The 20886-nt window shown below is 40.7% G+C and overlaps 1 protein-coding gene and 1 pseudogene across 1 annotated transcript in view; one reads left to right on the top strand and one right to left on the bottom strand.

Moving 5' to 3' along the window:
- b3glcta (beta 3-glucosyltransferase a) overlaps window positions 1–20886 on the top strand; it is a 103004-nt gene that overhangs the window by 23091 nt on the left and 59027 nt on the right. Inside the window, exons 5-6 of the mRNA XM_088345855.1 lie at window positions 11389–11498; window positions 19131–19207. Coding sequence (XP_088201981.1) covers window positions 11389–11498; window positions 19131–19207 — 187 coding nt within the window. The remainder of the gene's footprint in view (window positions 1–11388; window positions 11499–19130; window positions 19208–20886) is intronic.
- On the bottom strand, window positions 17576–17808 carry LOC148357452 (U2 spliceosomal RNA; annotated as a pseudogene).

The following is a 20886-nucleotide window of genomic DNA, read 5'->3' as shown; positions in this document are numbered from 1 at the left end:
ACTGCAGACTCTCTTCCACTTCTTCTGCATCCACCAGGAAGGGGGTCGAGAACAGCTTGATTTGGTTGTCAATGGCAGAAAAATCTTGAAAACGCTGGTTGAAATCTGTCACGAGAGATGTAATCACTAACACATATTTCTCCTTATTAGCACAAAGGTCTGCCTTTGGAAAAGCAGATTTGATTTCAGACAGCGCAGGGAAGTGTGCAGCATTAAAGCTTCGTAGTTGTCTCAAATAGACGGAGCTTTACACAGAAGGCTTCATTCTGAATTCATGTGCGCATACATGTGTGACACCAGCTGTTCTTTGCCTTGTAGGTTCTTGTTCAGTGTATTCAGATGATGAGTGAGATCAACTTAAAATGCCAGGTCTGCCAGCCACAGAGGGTCACTCTGTTCATGAAGAGGTCGGCCCTTCTCTTTCAAAAACTTGCTCTTTTTCCGGGCACATTACTTCTTTGATGTGGCACTGCTTTATGAAATGACCGTCTTAGAACGGTTTCCCATTCTGGGCAATAAGTTTACTTGCTATTGTGGCATTTTCCTGTATTTTGTTAGCACGAAAAAAACTGTTGTTGAGCTTGCAGGCTAGCTGCCATAATTTCTGTGCCCATTCGGCACCTGTGTATGATGCATAGCTCTGATGCTTGGTCTCATAGTGCCGACGGACATTATACTCCTTCATTACGGCAACATTTTCATTGCAAATCAAACAGACACACTTTCCGTTGATTTCTTTGAAGAAATAGTCATTTTTCCACCGTGTTTAAAATCCTCTGCACTCACTTGCTATCTTTCGTTTCTTCGGTGCTACCATTTCTGGTGACGCGTGGTAAATGTTTTTCTTGGCTTAATGTTGTCTAGTGGAAAAGCACCTTTTCCGTTACTGGCTTCATCTAGTGTTAAAACTATGGAGTGCAACAGAGTTTAGCTCAAGCGCCATGTACGGACCATATTCAACTATATTTTCAGAATTTGATGATGATGATGGGGGGGGGGGGTGTGAGGGTCAAACAGAGTTGCCGGATACAACCGAATGTTTGATCTTACATTACACATAGTCCAGTGTTTTTCCACATAGTCCACAATTGAATGGATTTGGGAGTACGGTCCATAAACATGCCCGATTAAAGTCGCCGTCAACGATAAAGCTCCGTTGGGGTGTGCAAGCTGCTGTTTGATGATAGGGTTATTCATATGCTATGGAGTAGAAGTGGGCAGGAGATTTAGCGCTATGCTAACGTTAGCATCCGGTGAAACTGTTAGCGGTGGAAAGTATACAGCAAACACAAAGACCACAGTTAACTTTTTCTAACAGCCGCCAGCGGCGCTCGAGTTCAAGGCACATGACGCAGCTTGCAAGCTAAACGCAATCGAGCAGTCCGATAAAGAAGGAAACATAGCTACTGCACCAAACTTTACCTTGTGAGCGTGATGCTAGCGTGTTTTTGAATAAGGGAGCGTGGGACAACGTCTATATGACAAAGTCTCTTTCACATACTCTGATTATACGTCAACTATAGGGAGGAAGATGAGAACGGTTTACCGTGATTTCTACATGTCCGGTATGTTTTTTTTAACAGACCCATTAACTATATTGCAAGTCAATTTTTTTATTTGTATAGCCCTTGATCACAAGGAGTCTAAAAAGGCTCCACGAACCACCGATTTTGCAAACTACAGACTACTATTACACCATCCCGTGATCTAAAACCTATACGAGGACGAGGGAAAACTCAAAAAACCTCAACATGGGGAAAATGAAGAAACCTTGAGAAGGGACCGCACATGAGGTAATCCCCCTTCCAGGATGACCAGGTTGCAATGGATGTTGCAATAACAAATAATACAAAGATATTGTCAACAGGAAATATAGGTCATTCATAAACTAGTCAAGTCAAGTCAAGTCATTTTTATTTGTATAGCCCTAAATCACGAAGAGTCTCAAAGGGCTTCACAGATTATTGCACTATATTACACAGACTATTTTTCAACCGACGAGAAGAGTAGGTTATTCATATGCTATGGAGTAGAAGTGAGTTTTAAGCTTAGATTTAAACATTTCCACTGAGGTTGCAGATCGGATCTCAGGGGGAAGAGCATTCCACAGCACCGGTGCCCGGATGGAGAACGCTCTCGAACCAGCAGAACACTTCTTTGCTCTTGGGATCACCAGAAGACCGGCACTCTCAGATCGTAGGCTTCGGACCGGGACATAGGGGCAAATCAGATCTGAAAGATAAGAGGGAGCAAGTCCATGTATGATTTTGTATAATACTAAGAGAACCTTGAAATCACATCTAAGGCTAACTGGGAGCCAATGCAGGTTTGCCAAAATCGGTGTTATGTGATCGTACTTTTTTTGTCCTAGTTAAAAGGCTCGCTGCGGCATTTTGTGCCAGCTGAAGAGACTTGTTTCTAGACTTCGGGAGACCAGAGAGTAGTGCATTACAGTAATCGAGACGGGATGTAACAAACTCATGAATTATAATTTCCGCATCCGACTGAGACAGTATTGAACGGATTTTAGCAATGTTACGAAGATGGAAGAAAGCGGTTCTAGTAATTTTCTTTACATGCGTTTCAAAGGATAGATCAGGGTCAAGTATGACACTTACATTTTTAACTGAGTCACTCTGTGTGATGTGACATTTGTCAATGTTCACAGCAGTTTTTGAGAATAAGTCACGGCATTTAGATGGACCAATGACTAACATTTCGGTCTTTTCAGAGTTAAGACGCAAGAAATTGAGTGACATCCACTCTTTTATCTCAATGAGGCAGGCCTCCAAATTTCCACAGTTTAGTGTGGGAGATTCCTCCAACGGAAGATATAGTTGAGTGTCGTCTGCGTAGCAGTGGAAGCTAATATTGTACTTGCAAAGAGGACGGTTCCTGAGAGACCAATCCATTTTTTCAACCGTTCTAGTAGGAAATTGTGGTGCACTGTGTCAAAAGCAGCACTAAGATCCAGCAGCAGCAAAAGTGATGAAGCGCCAGAATCCATTGCCAGTAGGAGATCATTTGTTACCTTGATCAAAGCTGTCTCAGTAGAGTGGTTAGCCCTGAATCCTGTTTGCATAGATTCAAAAAGGTTATTCTCGGATATGAAATCATTCAGCTGCTGTGCCACTATTGTTTCAAGTACTTTAGAAAGGAAAGGTAGGTTTGACACAGGTCTATAATTACTTAAGATTTCTGGATCAAGGTTGGGTCGTTTCAGTGTGGGTTTAATAACGGCGGACTTAAAAGCTGCTGGAACTACACCTGAGTAGAGTGATATGTTTATAATATTTAGAACTGAAGGTCCAAGGACGCCAAAAAGACTTTTAATAAGTGAACCTGGGAGCGGGTCGAACTGGCAAGTTGTCGGTTTGGCCGCATTCACCACCTGTTTGAGATCATCAAGTGACAGTTCACTAAAACTGGACAATTTCCCTGGACAGCCACCCTGTCGTGCCTCTGTAGATTTCAGCCATATAATATGTGTAGTATTAATAATATCTTGAGCAATTTCTTCCTGTATGCATTGAATCTTATTAGTAAAGAAGACCATTAAGTCATGAGCAGAGTGCGTCAAACTATCTACGATAGTCTGTTGCCTTGTAAGTGATGCTACAGTGTCAAAAAGGACTTTGGGATTGTTCTTTTGAGACGCAATCACCTTCGAAAGGTAGGCCGATTTTGCCGAGGCAAGGGCCGCTTTATACTTTAACAAGCTGTCACACCAGGTTTGATGGAAAACCTCAAGCTTGGTAGGGCGCCATTTTCTTTCCAATTTCCTGCATTCTTGTTTAAGGGTTCTAGTTTCATCAGTAAACCAAGGCGTGCGTCTTTTAGCACGTGATTTTTGCTTTATGGGCGCTATTGAATCCAGGACACTAGTCAGGCTGGTAATGAACTCATTCATGAGTGAGTCAATCGAGCCATTGTATGAAGGAAAGGACGCAACTGCTCCAGGAAGGAGTTCAAAGAGCTCAGAAACTGTGCCAGTGCTTGTATTGCGTCCGCTAAATCCTTCAGCTTTTTCAACACTACATTTAGCTAGCACCTCAAATGTAACTAAATAATGATCCGAGATATCGGTAGTACACGGTAACACCATAATGTTTGAGGTTAAAACTCCTCGAGTCAGAACCAAGTCTAGCGTGTTTCCATCTTTATGGGTTGGCAAATCAACCAGTTGATTAAAACCAAATGCATCAATTAGAGACCTAAACGCAATAGTAAGTGAACTGAATGGGGAGTTCATATGAATGTTAAAGTCCCCCATAATTTTAATTTTGTCTGCATAGGTTACTAGTTCAGACAAAAGTTCAGCAAATTTGTCTAAGAAAGTTGTGTATGGCCCAGGTGCGCGATAGATAGTTATTACATAAATTGACAATAGAGAGGACCGCATCACAAGAGCCTCAAACGCCTTGTAATTATCAGAGGTACGAAGATTAAATTTGAGCGTTTTTTTTTCAGAAATGAGCGCGACACCGCCACCCTTTTTCAACGTGCGTGCTACATGGCTACTCGCGTAGTCAGGAGGTGAAGCATAATTTAGTGCTAAATACTCATCCGGGCGTAACCAAGTTTCACAAAGACCGATACAGTTAAGTTTATAATCACAAATAATGTTATCAACAAGTAAAGCTTTAAGACCAAGCGATCTAATATTTAAAAGACCAAATTTTAGCTTTGCTGAATCATTTGACTTAGCTGAAGTCTTTGTAGTCTTTGTAGAGATCGTCAAAAGATGTCGCCGTTGGGGCCGTTCGTGAGCGTTGATTTTAAAGCGTCGGTTGTCCGGCGAGGAATGAATGGTGTAATTAGTCACATCCTCGCGTCCTTCTTGCTCCTTCGACTTCGCACGCTTCACACATCTACCCGCACGGCAACCACGCTTCTGTTTTCTGTCTTTACGGCGCCGTTGTCGTCGTTTATTAGGAGGAATAGTTGTCCACAAGGATGCCGGATCTCTTTGAAGTTCGCTCGGTATATCATAGGCGGTGTAAAAAGTGCCCGAAAAGTCGAAATTTAGACGCCCACCCAACCGAATAACTTCGTCCCTACTGTAAGTATTTTTGGCCACGCATTTGTCAAAAAAAGAAAGCAAAAAAGACCAGAGAACGGCAATAAATAGAAGGTTAGCTGGAGAGCAACTAGCCGCAGCAGCATCCATGCGCGCCGCCACTAGAGAATAGAAGTTTGTTTTGAGCCTAGATTTAAGCAATTTCACTCAGGTTGCAGATTGAATCTCAGGGGGCAGAGTATTCCACAACACCGAGGCCCGAATGAAGAACGCTTTCGAACCTGCGGTTCTCTTTTTAGCCCTTGGGATCACTAGTAGACCAGCACTTTCAGAGCAAAAGCTCTGGACCAGAACATAAGTGGAAATCAAATCTGAAAGATATAAGGGAGCAAGTTCATGCATGATTTTGTATAATACCAACAGAATGTTAAAATCACATTTTAAGCTAACAGGGAGCAAACGCAGGTTAGCTAAAATTGGGGTTATGTGATCAAACTTTCTTGTCTTAGTTAAAAGACTTGCTGCAGCATTTTGTTCTTGCTCTGTGTAAATAAAGCTTGTTCATGCAATTTTTTTCTGGCTTTCTCCGAGTAAAATCTAAAGCAGGGGTTGGTAACTTATGGCTCTCTTCATGAGTACATATGGCTCGGAGATAATAGTAAATCTTACCATATTGCGTTCAAATTCTGATAAGCGCACAGTCTGAATCCTTTCTTTAGAGCTCATGTAACAATTTAGGTTCACTATTGAGACACTTTGTGATTAAAACAAAAAGCCCCAACTGTAAACACCCAGAAATTCCAGCCAAGCACACGGTATTTTGTTTGGGTGACCGATAGTGGTGGGCGAAGTTCTTTAAACACAATCTTCATTCTGCCCAATACTGTCTGCACCGAAGATAAAAATGTCAGTATCCTCGTTTGCATTACAAAATAACTTGCACCTTGTTTTGAAACCATTATTTATGATAAAATTAAGGTCAAAATGAGGGTCAACAATCTTTACTATGGGAGGAAGACAAATTTAAAGTGGTATGTTTGTCTATATGTGACACAGGCTTTGGCATTAATTTAATGAATTTGATTGAACCATCTAGCATCACACAGTGAACTGAAATGCGCTGAAAAAATAAAATTTTGTCTGGATAGCGGGTTTGGTAGATTTGCAGAAATTTCCCTCCCCCCCAAAAAATCAAAGTATTTTTACTATTAGGGCTTTTTGGGTCAAAAAGCTTTCCCGACCCCTGCGCTATCTTGTTGGAGTCCATCACAGCGATCATCGAGCAACGATTGGAGGACACCCTGAACTGGTTGCAAGCCGATTGCAGGGCACACAAAGATAGACAATTCACTAGCTCATTCACACATAGGGACAATTTGGACCAACCAGTCCACCTGAAATGCATGTTTTTGAAAGAAACCAGATAGCCGGAGGAAACTAACGGAAACAATAGGAGCATGCAGGCTCCGCACAGGAGCCCAGTGGCTGGCTTGGAACACACACACCTGTTCCCAGGTCCTTAGTAATGCAGTACACGTGCTGGCCAATGCGCCACCGTGCTACACACATATATATAATATATATATGAAACAATTTTAAAACTGAACTATCAATAATGATAATATGATAAGGATTTTGAATTCCCTGTACTAGCTTGAATTACTCTGGAGTGGAAACTGGGATTGACTTCTTATATGTGAGTGCCAATTCAAACAAATGTTACAGGAGCTTTGTAAAATGGGATCAGGGAAAGGTAGCACTAATAACCATGATGAAGATATTACTTGTGGTGAACAATGGTAAGTGAAAAACCATTTTAAGTGAAAAACCATTTTTTATGATATTAAAGGAATATGTCAACAATAAAGGCCTTACAGGTGAGAACCAGAAAAGTTTTGTGTTCATATTCGGCCGGTATGAACCATACATGATTCAATTGTTTGTTTGTTTGTACATGATTCAAATTGAATCGTTTCTTCCGGCGCTGTCACGAATGGCAGCCACTCCAGCAGCTCCCGTGTTATTTTCGATTTTTCGATTGTTCTCAGGTGTTATTTTCGATTTTTCTCAGCTCAGGGATGCTGGAAATGTGAATTTCCCTTCGGGGATGAATAAAGTATCTATCTATCTATCTATCTATCTATCTATCTATCTATCTATCTATCTATCTATCTATCTATCTATCTATCTATCTATCTATCTATCTATATCTATCTATCTATCTATCTATCTATCTATCTATCTATCTATCTATCTATCTATCTATCTATCTATCTATCTATCTATCTATCTATCTATCTATCTATCTATCTATCTATCTATCTATCTATCTATCTATCTATCTATCTATCTATCTATCTATCTATCTATCTATCTATCTATCTATCTATCTATCTATCTATCTATCTATCTATCTATCTAAAGTTAGCCACTTCCACCAGCTCTAACCAAGTCCAGCTAGTTCTTTTCAGCCACTCTGGGTGTGCCCAGCTTGTTTGGTCTTTTGGAGAAAATAATGAAATAGGCATCCAAATCTAACTCTAATCGAGTGGCTTCTAGTGGCGATTTGCTTTACACTGTCACTTTAAGTAACTGAAAATGGTAAATTGATAGTAAATATTTGGTGTTGGCTGTGCCCTTTAAGTGTCACGGTGCCTCTACCACTTCGTGATTTTGACTTGTACATTTTAGGTTTGATTTTTAAGTTTCTGATTCGTTTTTTGAAGCAAAGTTGAAGTGGATTCCGCCTCTGATGATTAGTCACAGATTGTGCGGCGAGAATAATGACGGTATATAAAAGATTTGTGGGAGAATCGAAGCACGTGGATAAAAAAAATGTTACACATACTGTAAAATGAAATGTATTGCTTTTTTATGATAAGTCCAAATATAACATGATAAGGTGGTAAGAAAAGAGTATCTTACATATTTGCAGGTAGTCAAGTCAACTCACATTTATTAGTACAGCCCTTAATCACAAGATGCACTGGTTACAATTACACCATCCCCTGATCTTAAACCAACATGCGGACAAAGAAAGACTCAAAACCTCAGCACGAGAACCTGAAAACCTTTGTCACTGCGAAAATCTCACCACTGAAGCAAGCTATCACACTGCTCATTGCATGGCAAATCATGGGAAACCATTTAATGATGGCAAATAAATTAAAGAAGCATGTGTGCGATTCAAGTTTTGATATTTTCTGCAATAGGATTTTATTGATTAGTACAGTAGCTGTCCATGTCACTTGTTTTTTTTATTGCAGTTCATTGTTGATGAAGAATGGTTGTTTCTGGTTGATTCTTGTGGTAAAAAAATGAAATCATGGATGTCTACAGGCCTTTCCACATGTTGTTCACATTCATTTTTTAGTTTATTGATGAACAAGAATAGTGGGAGATAAATTGGTCAGTTATACGATCTCAATGTCTATCAATTTTGTATATTTGGACTGGTGAAAAATTACAGCTCTGTTGGATTTAAAAATAATGTTATGCGAGTCATTTATCTTGGTGTGGCACTCTGATTTACAATGACATTTGAAAGTGGCACTCCACACTATTACGGTTGCTCACCCCTGGTATATACCGTAGCATATATTTGTATATTCTCTTATTTGTTAATTTAATTAACCAACACTTTTATTGTTTTATACGATAAAATATTCTGTGCACTATTTTTGTATCATTCCAAAAGTTCAATATTTGAATAAAGAGATATCTGGATACTTTTGTTGAATTCTGTCTTAAAATATATGCGGTTTCTCTCACTATAAAAAAATGACTTTTTGTCTGCTTTTTGAGTCAAAAAGGTTTTTTAGGTGATTTAGGTTTTGGAAGAAATTTGGCACTCGTTATTAACAACCCTAAACTTGACTTGAAGCCCTACCTTTGAATTCTAATTTTAAGACTTTATTCTGGCTTGAACTCCATTGCTTCTCTTAAAACCATATATTAAAATTCTAATTACAAACTGTTTCAATCTCTAACCTACACTAAAACCCACTTTTCAAACCACAACCCGTTTACGGACTCCAGAAGTATTAACTTCACTACAGTCCCAAAGTATTTTAAAACTATTTTTCCCCTTTATCGTCTGTTACCTTCTGTTGATAATCTTCCGAGACAGAAACATACTGCCGTCGGCTGGTGGCCACCAGCAGCCATCAAACTCCATCATGCGCTCACCGTCGTAAATGTCTGGCACTTTTCCGGGCAGCAGGCCCATTTTCGTGGCTGCCAGCGAGTTTGCTGGAGTTTGACAGTCAAAGCCGATCGGCTCAATACTGTATATTGATTCAGCCTTTGTGGTTCCCGGTGGCCGATTCTTACCCCAAAGGAGAAGGACAAAATACACGGAGATAAAGGAGGGACACACTCTCAAATTTCCTTTTTTCTTTTTTTCCTCCTGCAATTTGATAATGAATCGAAAGCTATTAGTATTGAATTGAAGGGTGCAACGCTCAGTCCTTAATTAGTTTCCTTTTTCTTTTTTTCTATTTGTGCCCTTCCACACGGAGCACAATTTTATCTAGCAGACGAGGGATCGGGAAATTGATTATCTGATCAGGCTGTCAATCTGGCTATTTAGGCAAAGATTAAGTTTTACTCTCTATGATTGGATAGGCAGCCCTAACCCTTTAGCGGAGGATTTCACATGGAATAACCTTGAACAGAAGTTGATTGTGTCCTTCTATAAAGCCACAGTGGAAAGCATTCTGGCATAAATCACCACCATGTGGTATGCTGGGAGCAGTAAAAACATACAGAGAGTAATCAGCAGATCCCAAAAGATTATCGGCTGCTGTCGGCCCAGTCTGAAAGACATTGCCGTCTTGCGTTACTGTAGCAAAGCTATTAACATAAAAGACAATTCCCCTCAAAACTGGAAAAAATATAAACTACTGCACAAATTGTTGGAAAATATTTATACCTTTATACATAATGTTATACCTTGTAAATTATATTGGCTTTTGTAAAATTGTTGCTCCTAAATGTTATTGCTTTTATTTTCATTGCACTATTATTATAATGCATTGTTTTTCTTCATTCCATTGTTATTATTATAACTTAAGCCAATTTTTCTTAGCACTGTATTGTATATTTTTTCTTTTTGCCTCTTAGTCTTTTATCTTTTTTTCTCTTCAAAATCTTTATATGACATGTTTTAACCTGGAGTGCCATGTCTAATCTCATTGCACACAATGTTTTTCAACATTATTTTCACTGACAATAAAAACAATTCTAATTAGAATTTTGGAAATCTGGGAGAGGATGAGAGGCTAAAGAAATCATTAGAGTTCCAAATGTATGGTTGGCACCACCAAAATACTCTTAGCCACCAATGGATTTGCACATTTTTCTATTTTTCTGTTTTCTTTTGGTTTTCCCATTCCTGCTAGTCTTTTATGTAAAACCTGATGGTTTATCAATATTTAAAGAAAATGTATTATAGACAGGAGAACCAGGGTTAGGATAGGAACCTGTTCAGAGTTGCCAGCTTGTGGTAAAGTTGTCTTACGGCGAGGATGCAAAAGATCAAATCTGAGTTACAGACTTTTGCCATGTTCCATTTTGGGGCGGCAGTAGCTCAGGAGGTAGAGCGATCGTTTTAGGATTAAGGGATCCCAGTTCGAATCCCGGCTTGTCCGTGTTACATGTCGAAGTGTCCTTGGGTAAGACACTGAACCCCCAATACCCCCAATAAGCAGGTTAGCGCCTTACATGGCTGCACAGATCACGGCCGCTATTGGGAAATGTGAACCACAATGTAAAGCGCTTTGGGAAGTCATTGACTTGAAAAGCGCTATATAAATGCAGATCATTTCATTTCATTTCACAAGGAAGCAGAAATACATCAATCTCACCAGCACTGAATATAAATAAACTGTGTCCACTGTAATATAATCTGAAACTCTTCTCGTGGTGACGAAAAGAGAGCTGGGTTTGCGGACTTGTCATTAACCCGGCTAATTGGCTGCATTATTCGTCTTCATGTGGCGTCCATTTAAAGGTCGCCCATTGTGACTGATATAGCCTGTACAAACAAAAGTCCAACGTAAAGCCCCATAAATCGTTGCTCCAGTAAATTGCACAAGAATGTTTCATGTCTCAACACTTTAATGTCTTGCAACCCAAAATGTATCCTGATACCCCAACTCAATCTGTTGAGTTCTTCAGTTCCAATTTGGGAGGTGTTATTTTTGTAGTGTACAGAAAGCCTGGTACACTTTTCATTCCCTCTCACTGCTGTGACATTTATTGCTTCTCCCACATAATTAAATTCTCAATACATTGTGGGCATATATCATTGCAATGGGTCTGATATGTTCTTATTCCTTACGTATCCGTTCTCATGTGTTGGGCAGAGTTTCAGGAGGTCGTATTTGTCATCCAAAGTCAGAGCAACTCCTTCCATGCCAGGCAAGCCGAAAAACAGCGAGAGGATTTGCTACAGCAGGTACACGCTAGGTCAAAGGTAAGATACTACTACTACTTCATGTGGGAAAATGTCACAACACAAGCAAAATTATGGGAAATCTGGTCTGTAAAATTTAGGATTAACCAATATTAACCAGCTCTGTAGCCTAGATGGTAGGGCGCCTGCTCCGAGACTGGGAGGTCGCTGGTTCAAGCCTCGGCCGAGTCATACCTAAGACTTACAACATTGGTACTTATTGCCTCCCTGCTTGGCACTCAGCATTAAGGGTTGGAATTGGGGGGTTTGGTCACCTAATGACTCCCAACACAGTTAAAATGGCGGCGCCCTGTTTGGCTGCGGCTGCATCGGCTCGCTACAGTTTAACTGTACTGGTCAGGTGTATCGACATTTAGTTCTGTGTGCATGGTTACAAAGAATGACAATAAAAGTAAATTAATTCATTCACTCATATATAGGTGTTTATATACCAATGATTAGTATTAAGAGGAGGCCAATAATCTATTTTTGAAGCTGATATTCATTTGCTGTAAAATGCTTAAAAAATGTGTAATGAAATTTCAATAATGCAAAAAGAAGCCAAGAATATTTGTTATGAATTCAAATAAAACTTTAAAAGCTCTGAAACATTTTCCAGTGTATGAATTAGAATTTCAACACAACGTACATGACTAATCTTTCACTCAAACAAAACAATCAACTAACAGTGCAGGAAACAAAATTAGACTTAGCAGCAACTCATATAAAGGTACATTAAGACTTGCATAGCTACCTGATTTTTTTTTTTTTAATGATTAATCAATACACATTTCAATACAACCAGAATGACTTAAATGACTTAAAAACAAAAAGTGCATCGAAACTTTAACAGAGCTGGCAAATTGAAAAGTGTTCATTTTTTTAGAGCCAGATTGACGAAATCAGTCTTCCACTTTGACTTGCTTTTTATGATTTCTCTTAATCACAAACACACACTTGATTCACAAACTAATGTTGTGATAAGAGCTAATATATAAAAAAAAATGTCAATCAATATATCAGTCTCCACCTCTTACGCTTCCTCTTAATCGGAACTATGTGTTTTATCACTGACACAGGCATGTCGGGACATATTAGCTGAGCTGCCTCTCTCTCTTATTGTTCCTGTGTTAGTGCCTCCGCCCCCATCTCGCTTATCCAATCAGAAGGTGCTGGTTGGTTAGTGAGGACGGAAAAGGAGGGGAAGAGTAGGAACAAGAGAGAGAGTCACCTGCATGATACTCAATAATCGGGTTGTCGAATGTGTAAAAATACATATACACATATCTGTCAAAGGACACTGTCAATCAAACATCTTCTGCACCAATTCCTTGTTTAAACGTTTTGCTCTAATTTGGGGTTTAATGTGATTTTAACCTCTTTGAGGTTTTAAGATATTTTTATCTTATTTTTTTAGTAAAATAGCAAAAATATTTGTTTTAATGGGTGAAAATTATCTGCCAGTGGAACAAAAAATTGTTTTACTATGTTTTAATAATAATGGTTCCTTTTTTTGAATTGCAATCTTAAACAGTTTCATTTAAAAATACTTGTTTAAATGTACTCTAATACTTCATGAGCAGATAAATGTTTGTTTGTGGCTTTCTATCTAGGCGCGTCACAAAAAAACATCAACTACTGATCAACAAAGGGAAACAACAAAATATTTGCACAAAAACGAAAGCACAATACAAATATATCATATATAAATGTGTATTGTAAACACGAGTCTGCTGCATCTTTATTGTACTTATCTAGTTCTATTTTTCCTTGCAGGAAAGACAGAACCCTAAACCACAAAAGGAAAATTGAAAATAAAATAAATGACGTTTCAGATCTTCAATTGTACTGCCAGCTTCTCCTATAAATATCCATCCATCCATTTTCTGCACCGCTTATCCTCAGTAGGGTCGCGGGGGTGCTGGAGCCCATCCCAGCTATCCTCAGGCAGTGGGCAGGGGACACCCTGAACTGGTTGCCAGCCAATAGCAGGGCACACGGGAACAGACAACTCGCTCGCTCATTCACACCTAGGGACAATTTCAGGGATGTGATTTTTCCGCTAATTCACGGAATTCCGCTTTTTTATCTCCAAAAATAAAATTTTAAAATTTCCGATTTTTTAATTGGTAAAAAAAACGATTTCGTCTCGACAGCATTCCGTTTTAGTGTTTCCGTAACTGAAATGAAACGTACTTGCGATTTGTTGAAGTCTCCGTGTTGACCAATAAACGCGCTTGTTATAAAGGCGTAGGAGTATGCCATTGTTCATTTCTTACACGTTTTTGCCGAGTGTTTAAAGAAAGATGTCCGAGATCGAACGCAAAGATGCTCCGCGAGTTAAAGAAATTGATAAGATCGTAAAAAACAAGTTTCGATGGGACTGGTTAGAGAAGGAATTATCTACAAATGTTGGTGACCCCGACGTGATCCAATGTAGCGAGCAGAGACGGGAGTCGTAGGCGGAGTGTCAAACAAAGGTGCCAACGAAAGCTGCTTTAATGACATTTAAACTGGCAATAACAAAACAAACACGAGAGTGGCTAGAACCGGCCAAATTAAGAGTCCCCCTAGGAACTTGCTAACTAAACAATGGTTCCGTGGGTGAATTATGTACAACCCACTACAGTACTTTCATTTATAGATAACATCTTCTGCTATAACAAAGACATTTGTGGTATGTTCTAATATGAGTTACTTTTCATTTGGTCATGATACAATTATTTGTTCATGAAATTTGAACTCTTGAACATGATTTATGTGTTAACTTAGTAATCACATGAGTTAGATATGATGATATTCTCAGTGATAGTTTTTAAAAGCAAAGGCAGTCCAATGTTTTTTAATGTGACTGATTTTGAGTTGACTTAAACTGTAATTTTATATGGGATAGTTCAAAATACATTGAAAATTTATGCTGTTGTTTTGTCTATTTCTTTGTCATCTGAGTGCATTGAAAGTACTTAAAAACACGGAAATCCCATGAGCTCCGGGGGGCTTCGCCCCACTTGTCCCCCCACCAGGGCACTGCCCTGGACCTAGCTGGGTGCCCGCGGCCCCCAGACCCCCGCCTAATTTTCAGATAATTTCACTTTAGTCAAATCACATCCCTGCAATTTGGACCGGCTAATTCACCTGAAATGCATGTTTTTTGGAATGTGAGAGGAAACCGGAGTGCCAGGAGGAAACCCACACAAGCACGGGGAGAACATACAAACTCTACACAGGAAGTCCGGTAGCTGGATTTGAACCCGTGACTTTAGAACTGTGCCGCACACGCGCTAACCACTGTTCCGCCGTGCCGCCCCTCCTATAAACAAACTTTCCTTTGCGAGCGTGATGCTGGTGTTTGTGAATAAAGGAGCGTGGGACGACGTCTATATTACTAAGTCTCTTTCCCAGATCTAAGGAAGATGACTTTGATGACGACCATGCAAAAAAGGTGGAGGTGTTGCTCTTATATCGGAAGATAAGTTGAAATTTACTCCCAATACCCCTACTAGTTTTAAAACGTTTGAAGCACTTGTTATGAGGTCCTTAATGTCAACACCAATTTATTTAGTTGTTGTGTATCGCCCACCTGGACCATACTCAAATTTTTTGGAAGAATTTTCGGAACTGTTAACAGACTTAGTAACTTATGCGGACAATGTTGTAATTATTGGTGATTTTAATGTTCACATAAACTCCCCATCAAATTCACTTGCAATTGCATTTAAGTCACTGATTGATACATTTGGTTTCAATCAAATAGTCGATGTGCCCACTCATAAAGATGGGAACACTCTAGATCTCGTCCTGACCCGTGGCGTAGTAGCCTCAAATGTTACAGTGTTACCGTATCCTAATGCCATCTCTGATCACTATTTTGTTAAATGTGAGGTGCTGTTTAATGTTTACTGTGATAAGGAAAATTTAGGCTTTAGCAGTCGCAATATCCGCCCTAAAACGGTGTTAGCCTTAAAAGAATTATTACCTACGGTAACTGCAGCCTTCCCTTCGTACACTGGGTCTGTTGACTCACTTACAAAGAACTTCAATACTGCTTTGGTTAATGTTCTTGATTCTGTGGCGCCCATAACGTATAAATTCCGACCCAAGAAGAATACACCTTGGTTTACTGAAGAAACTAGGTTACTCAAACAAAGTTGCAGAAAAATTGAACAAAAATGGCGCACTACTAAGCTGGAGGTTTTTCGACTGGCCTGGTGTGACAGTTTGCTGAAATATAAAGTAGCTCTTGCCTCAGCTAAAGCTTCGTTTTTCTCTAAAATTATTGTTGAACATAAGAATAATCCGATATTTTTGTTTGACACAGTGGCGAAACTTACCAGACAACAACCTAACCCAAATGGTTGCACTTATTCTCCTAATGACATTATGGAATTTTTTAATAAAAAGATTCAACTAATCAGGAATGAAATTTTAAAAGAACGCTCTGTTTCCTCCTCCTATATCAAAGATGTGGAGGTGTTAGGTATGGACTGTGTGGGCGGTTGCTCAGAAACATTCTCCAGTTTCAATGATTTGTCCCTTGATAATTTAACACAGATGGTCAGTAGGGCCAAACAAACTACGTGCCTGCTTGATCCGTTTCCAGCTTTACTCGTGAAAGATCTGTTTGGGATCTTAGGACCATCAGTTTTAAATATTATTTATATATCGTTATCCTCGGGGTATTGTTCCTGTAGCCTTCAAGTCTGCCGTCATTAAACCCACGCTTAAGCGACCTAACCTTGACCCAGAAAGCCTAGGTAATTATAGGCCAGTATCAAATCTGCCATTTTTTGCGAAATTACTTGAAAAGGTCATTGCACAGCAGCTAAATGACTTCATGTCAGAAAATAACCTTTTTGAAACTGTCCAGTCAGCATTTAGGGCAAATCACTCTACTGAGACAGCCCTGGCTAAAGTAAACAATGATCTCCTTTTAACAATAGATTCCGGTGCCTCATCAATGTTACTGCTGCTGGATCTCCGCGCTGCTTTTGATACGGTCGACCACAACATATTATTGGTTCGTCTAGAACGCATTGGTATCTCAGGAACTGTACTCTCGTGGTTTAGGTCCTACCTGTCAGACAGGATGCAATGTGTTAACTATGGCAATCTGACCTCTAAACAATCTAATGTCCCCTGTGGTGTTCCTCAAGGCTCTGTACTTGGCCCCCTTCTTTTTAGTATTTATATGATCCCGCTTGGTGACATTATCCGCAAGTATAATATTAGTTTCCATTGCTATGCAGATGACAGTCAACTGTATGTGCCACTGGAAAAAACTGGACATTTAAGTTGTAGAAATCTGGAGGCTTGCCTTACTGAGATTCAAAGATGGATGTCAAATAATTTTTTACGCCTTAACCCAGAAAAAACAGCAATGTTGATTATTGGTCCAGCTCACTGTCGTCAGTTGTTTTCAAACACTACCCTGAACCTAGACAAATGTAATATCACCCATAGTGACTCGGTCAAAAATCTAGGTGTTATATTTGATCTAAATCTGTCGTTTCAGTTACACGTGCAAAATATTACTAGAATAGCTTTCTACCACCTCCGTAATATTGCGAAGATTCGTTCGATGCTGTCCCAATCAGATGCAGAGATTTTAATTCATGCGTTTATTACTTCTCGGCTTGATTACTGTAATGTATTGCTTTCTGGTCTCCCGATGTCTAGCATTAAAAGTTTGCAGCTGGTTCAGAATGCGGCAGCTAGACTTTTGACTAAGACCAAAAAGTTTGAGCATATTACTCCTGTATTGGCCAACTTGCACTGGCTCCCATTCCACTTAAGATGTGACTTTAAGGTTCTCTTATTAACATATAAATGTTTGCATGGGCTTGCACGCTCTTATCTCTCCGATTTGATTTCCCCCTATGTTCCTGTACGGAGTCTGCGCTCGGAAAATGCGGTCTACTTGTGACTCCGAGAGCCAAGAAGTCTGCTCGAGAGCGTTTAAGGGTTATTGTTCTATTTTCTTTATTAATTATCCATTATCGGTCAGTTCATAATACGCTACAAAGCCAAGGAGCCGGGACTCTTACTCTCAGCCAAAAGGCCAAGCTAAGGTTCTAGCCTAAAAGCCTTGCTGCGATCATTGCGAATGCACCGTTCCCGGAGGTACTGCAATACCGGGCCAATGCGTGGAGTGGACAGAGCAAGCTCTTATTCCATCTCCGGATTGCAAAAATCAATCGTCACATGCCGTGAGCAGTTAATCCTACTCAGTTCCACTACCGCAGCCGGCAGCCGACAAGCATATTCACAATTTCGTTATGAATTACAGAATCGGCTACTACACTTGATCTTAGCCAAAAGGCCGAGAAGCGATGAGGATGGCTTACCATGCTCATTATAAGTACGATATGTTTTTTTTTAACAGAGCTGTTTGCTGTGTTGCGAGCGTGTTTCTAGTAGCGTTTTGCTACCCTTCACAGACAAGGTTTGGGATGAAAGTTATAATATTATTATTAAAGCTTTGAAAACTAGATTTAAACATAGTATTCAAGTCACATGTTTGACATTTTTTCATTTTCTGACATTGCAATTTTCATAACAAGGTTTGCTTGTGCGTGTAGTCAGAATGGCTGTTGCAACATATTGGAGTCCAGCTTGGTGAGTTAAACAGTGGAAGGTGGACTTGAAGGTGCCTTCCCCCCAATGCAAATCAGAATACTGACCCAACATTGAATGCTCTACAGACATTTTTAACGTCGTAAACTAAATCATACCATAAATGAATACCTTTTGTACTTTGTATATAAAAAGAATACTAGTAGATAGATAGATGGATAGATAGATAGATGGATAGATACTTTATTCATCCCTGTAGGGAAATTCACACTTCCAGCAGTCTACCCTGTTGTTTATTAACAGATGAACATGATGCCCGAGGGGTGCTGGTAGCGAAGTGGATGACGTCACGCCAGTCCAAAAATTCGACATCCCTGCGGCAGATGGAAAACTTTTCTTTGTGAAAATCCAGGGATACACCACTTCGTGTTAGCAATTCCGCCTCCTCTCCGATTCCCCCGGCTTTCGTGTGTCTGTTTAGCGGCGTTGAAGCCGGATTGCTCCGGGTAGCTTCGGGTGGCTACACGTTAGCGTCCGGAATGCTAAACGTGAGCCATGTTTCAGCAAAACACAGCAACTGCGCTCCCTGTACGCTTCGATGTTTTCAAAAAGCACTCGATGATCTTATTTGGTCGTGAGTTCGCATTTACCATGATTACGGATGGTACCGAAGACTTATAACGCCGCTAGCCGCTTCGCTAGCTTCGGCTCTTCCTCCACCATGGGCCCCTTCATCACGCCGGGACGAGAATTCCTCAGGGCAAGGAGTTGAAATACATGCAATTCTTGTGCGTTAAAACCCATGTCCATAGGATAGAAGTAATCCATAGTGTAGTTGTCAAAACGGGAAGAAAAAACACCGAAGATAGGAGCAGACAATAAAACAACAGGGCAGCTGCTGGAAAAGGCAGCCGCTCGTGGCAGCGCCGCTTTGATGATAGTAATCTGTTGCAACCTACAAATATGGATCAATGCTAAGTTTAGTCGCTTCAAAACAAGTGCAATGGTATGATAGAAATTATTCGAAGCAAAGATTTGCTTGTTTTTTGGATGCTGATCCCACTATTTGTTTTCTTGCAGAAAGATCCAGCAGTTTTGCTACTTCACCAGTTATCGGATAATGAGGGAGACTGGAGCATCCTTCCCCTGCTGCCTTAGTGAGTACGGGAAAAAAAACTACATTTCTTGGATCTAACTACCTCTTCAACATGTTCATTTTGAAATCAACCAGCATCTCCAGTTGCTTAGATTTATAGTACTCATTTCCTAGGTGGCGCTCGATCTCTTTAATGGCCCCCTCGTGCAAATTTGAGTTTATTTCCATGGTCTTTGTTTTCTAATCTCTCAATGGTTTTAGCTTGTCTTACTTCCTTGAGTTCCTCCACTTGGTGGATGTATCTACAACAAAGCAAAGAATCCTTTTCAAATGATCTGCCAATAAATATTGGGCAGCTTAACTATTAAAGCCTGATTTAAACGTATTTTTTGAGCAGATGCTGCACTGATCCGTCTGTCGATCTCCCGTTCCGTCCTACCCTCACTTGTGAACAACTTCTCCATTTTCTTCTCATCCCTTACTTGGAGTGAGCACGCCACACCTTTTCTGGCTGAGTACCATAGCCGCGGACTTGAAGGGGCTGATCTTGATCCCAGCCGCTTCACACTCAGCTGCGAATCGCTCCAGTGAGAGATGGAGATACCGGCTTGAGGAACCCAACAGCACCACATCATCTGCAAAAAGCAGAGATGCAATGGTGAGGCCCCCAAACCGGACATCCTCCCCACCATGGCTGCGCCTAGAAATTCTCTCCTTAAAAGTTATGAACTCCCACTGGAAACTAATCTGACTTACAACCGGCAGTGAGGACCAAACTCTGGCACCGGGCATTCAGGGGCCGCACAGCCCTGATAAGACTGTGAGGTACACCATACTCCCGAGGCACCCCCCACAGGGCTTCCCCAGGAACACAGTCAAATTATTTCTCTAAGTCCGCAAAACACATGTAGACCAGATTAGCAGACTGTCATGCACCCTCGAGGACCCTGCAGAGTGTGTTGAGTTGGTCCACTGTTCCACGGCCCGGACGAAAACCACACTGCTCCTCTTGTATCCGAGATTCGACTTCCTGATGGACCTTGCGCTCCAGTAGCCCCGAATAGACCTTACAGGGAGGCTGAGAAGTGTGATTCCCCTTCTTGAAAAATGGGAACCACCACCCCAGTCCGCCAGCTTAGAGGTACTGTCCCCAATGTCCACGCAATGTCGCTGAGGTGTTTCAACAATGTCCATAGCCTTAAGGAACTCTGAGCGGTTCCCATCAACCCCTGGGGCCTTGCCACCAAGGAGCTTTTTTACCACCCAGTGACTTCAACCCTAGAGATAAGAGAGCCCAACTCAGAGTGCCCTGGCTCTGTTTCCTCCTAGGAAGACGCGTTTGTGGGATTGAAGAGTTCTTCAAAGTATTCTGCCCACAAATTCACAACGTTCCGGGTCATGGTCAGCAGCGCCCCATCTCTACTATATACAGTGTTTCTGACACACTGCTTACCCCCCTCTAAGACGCCGAATGGTTGACCACAATTTTTTCAAAGCTGTTCGGAGGTTGCTTTCCATGGCCTAGTAATACTTCTCCCATGCTCCCAAGTTTTTGCCTCTGCAACCGCTGAAGCCGCATTCTGCTTAGCCAGCCGATACCTGCCAGCTGCTTCCAGAGTCTCACAGGCCAGAGGCCTCGATGAGACTCCTTCTTTAGCTTGATGGCATCCCTTACCGCCAGAGACCGGCAACGTGTCTGACGGTTGCCCTACGTATATTGGAACATTGTGTTCATTATGG

Source organism: Urocampus carinirostris, chromosome 10 (genome assembly GCF_059441175.1).
Source record: "Urocampus carinirostris isolate Australia breed hairy pipefish chromosome 10, RoL_Ucar_1.0, whole genome shotgun sequence".
Classification (NCBI taxonomy): domain Eukaryota; kingdom Metazoa; phylum Chordata; class Actinopteri; order Syngnathiformes; family Syngnathidae; genus Urocampus; species Urocampus carinirostris.
Note: the sequence above shows the minus strand (reverse complement) of the source record. Positions and strands in the feature narration are given on the sequence as shown.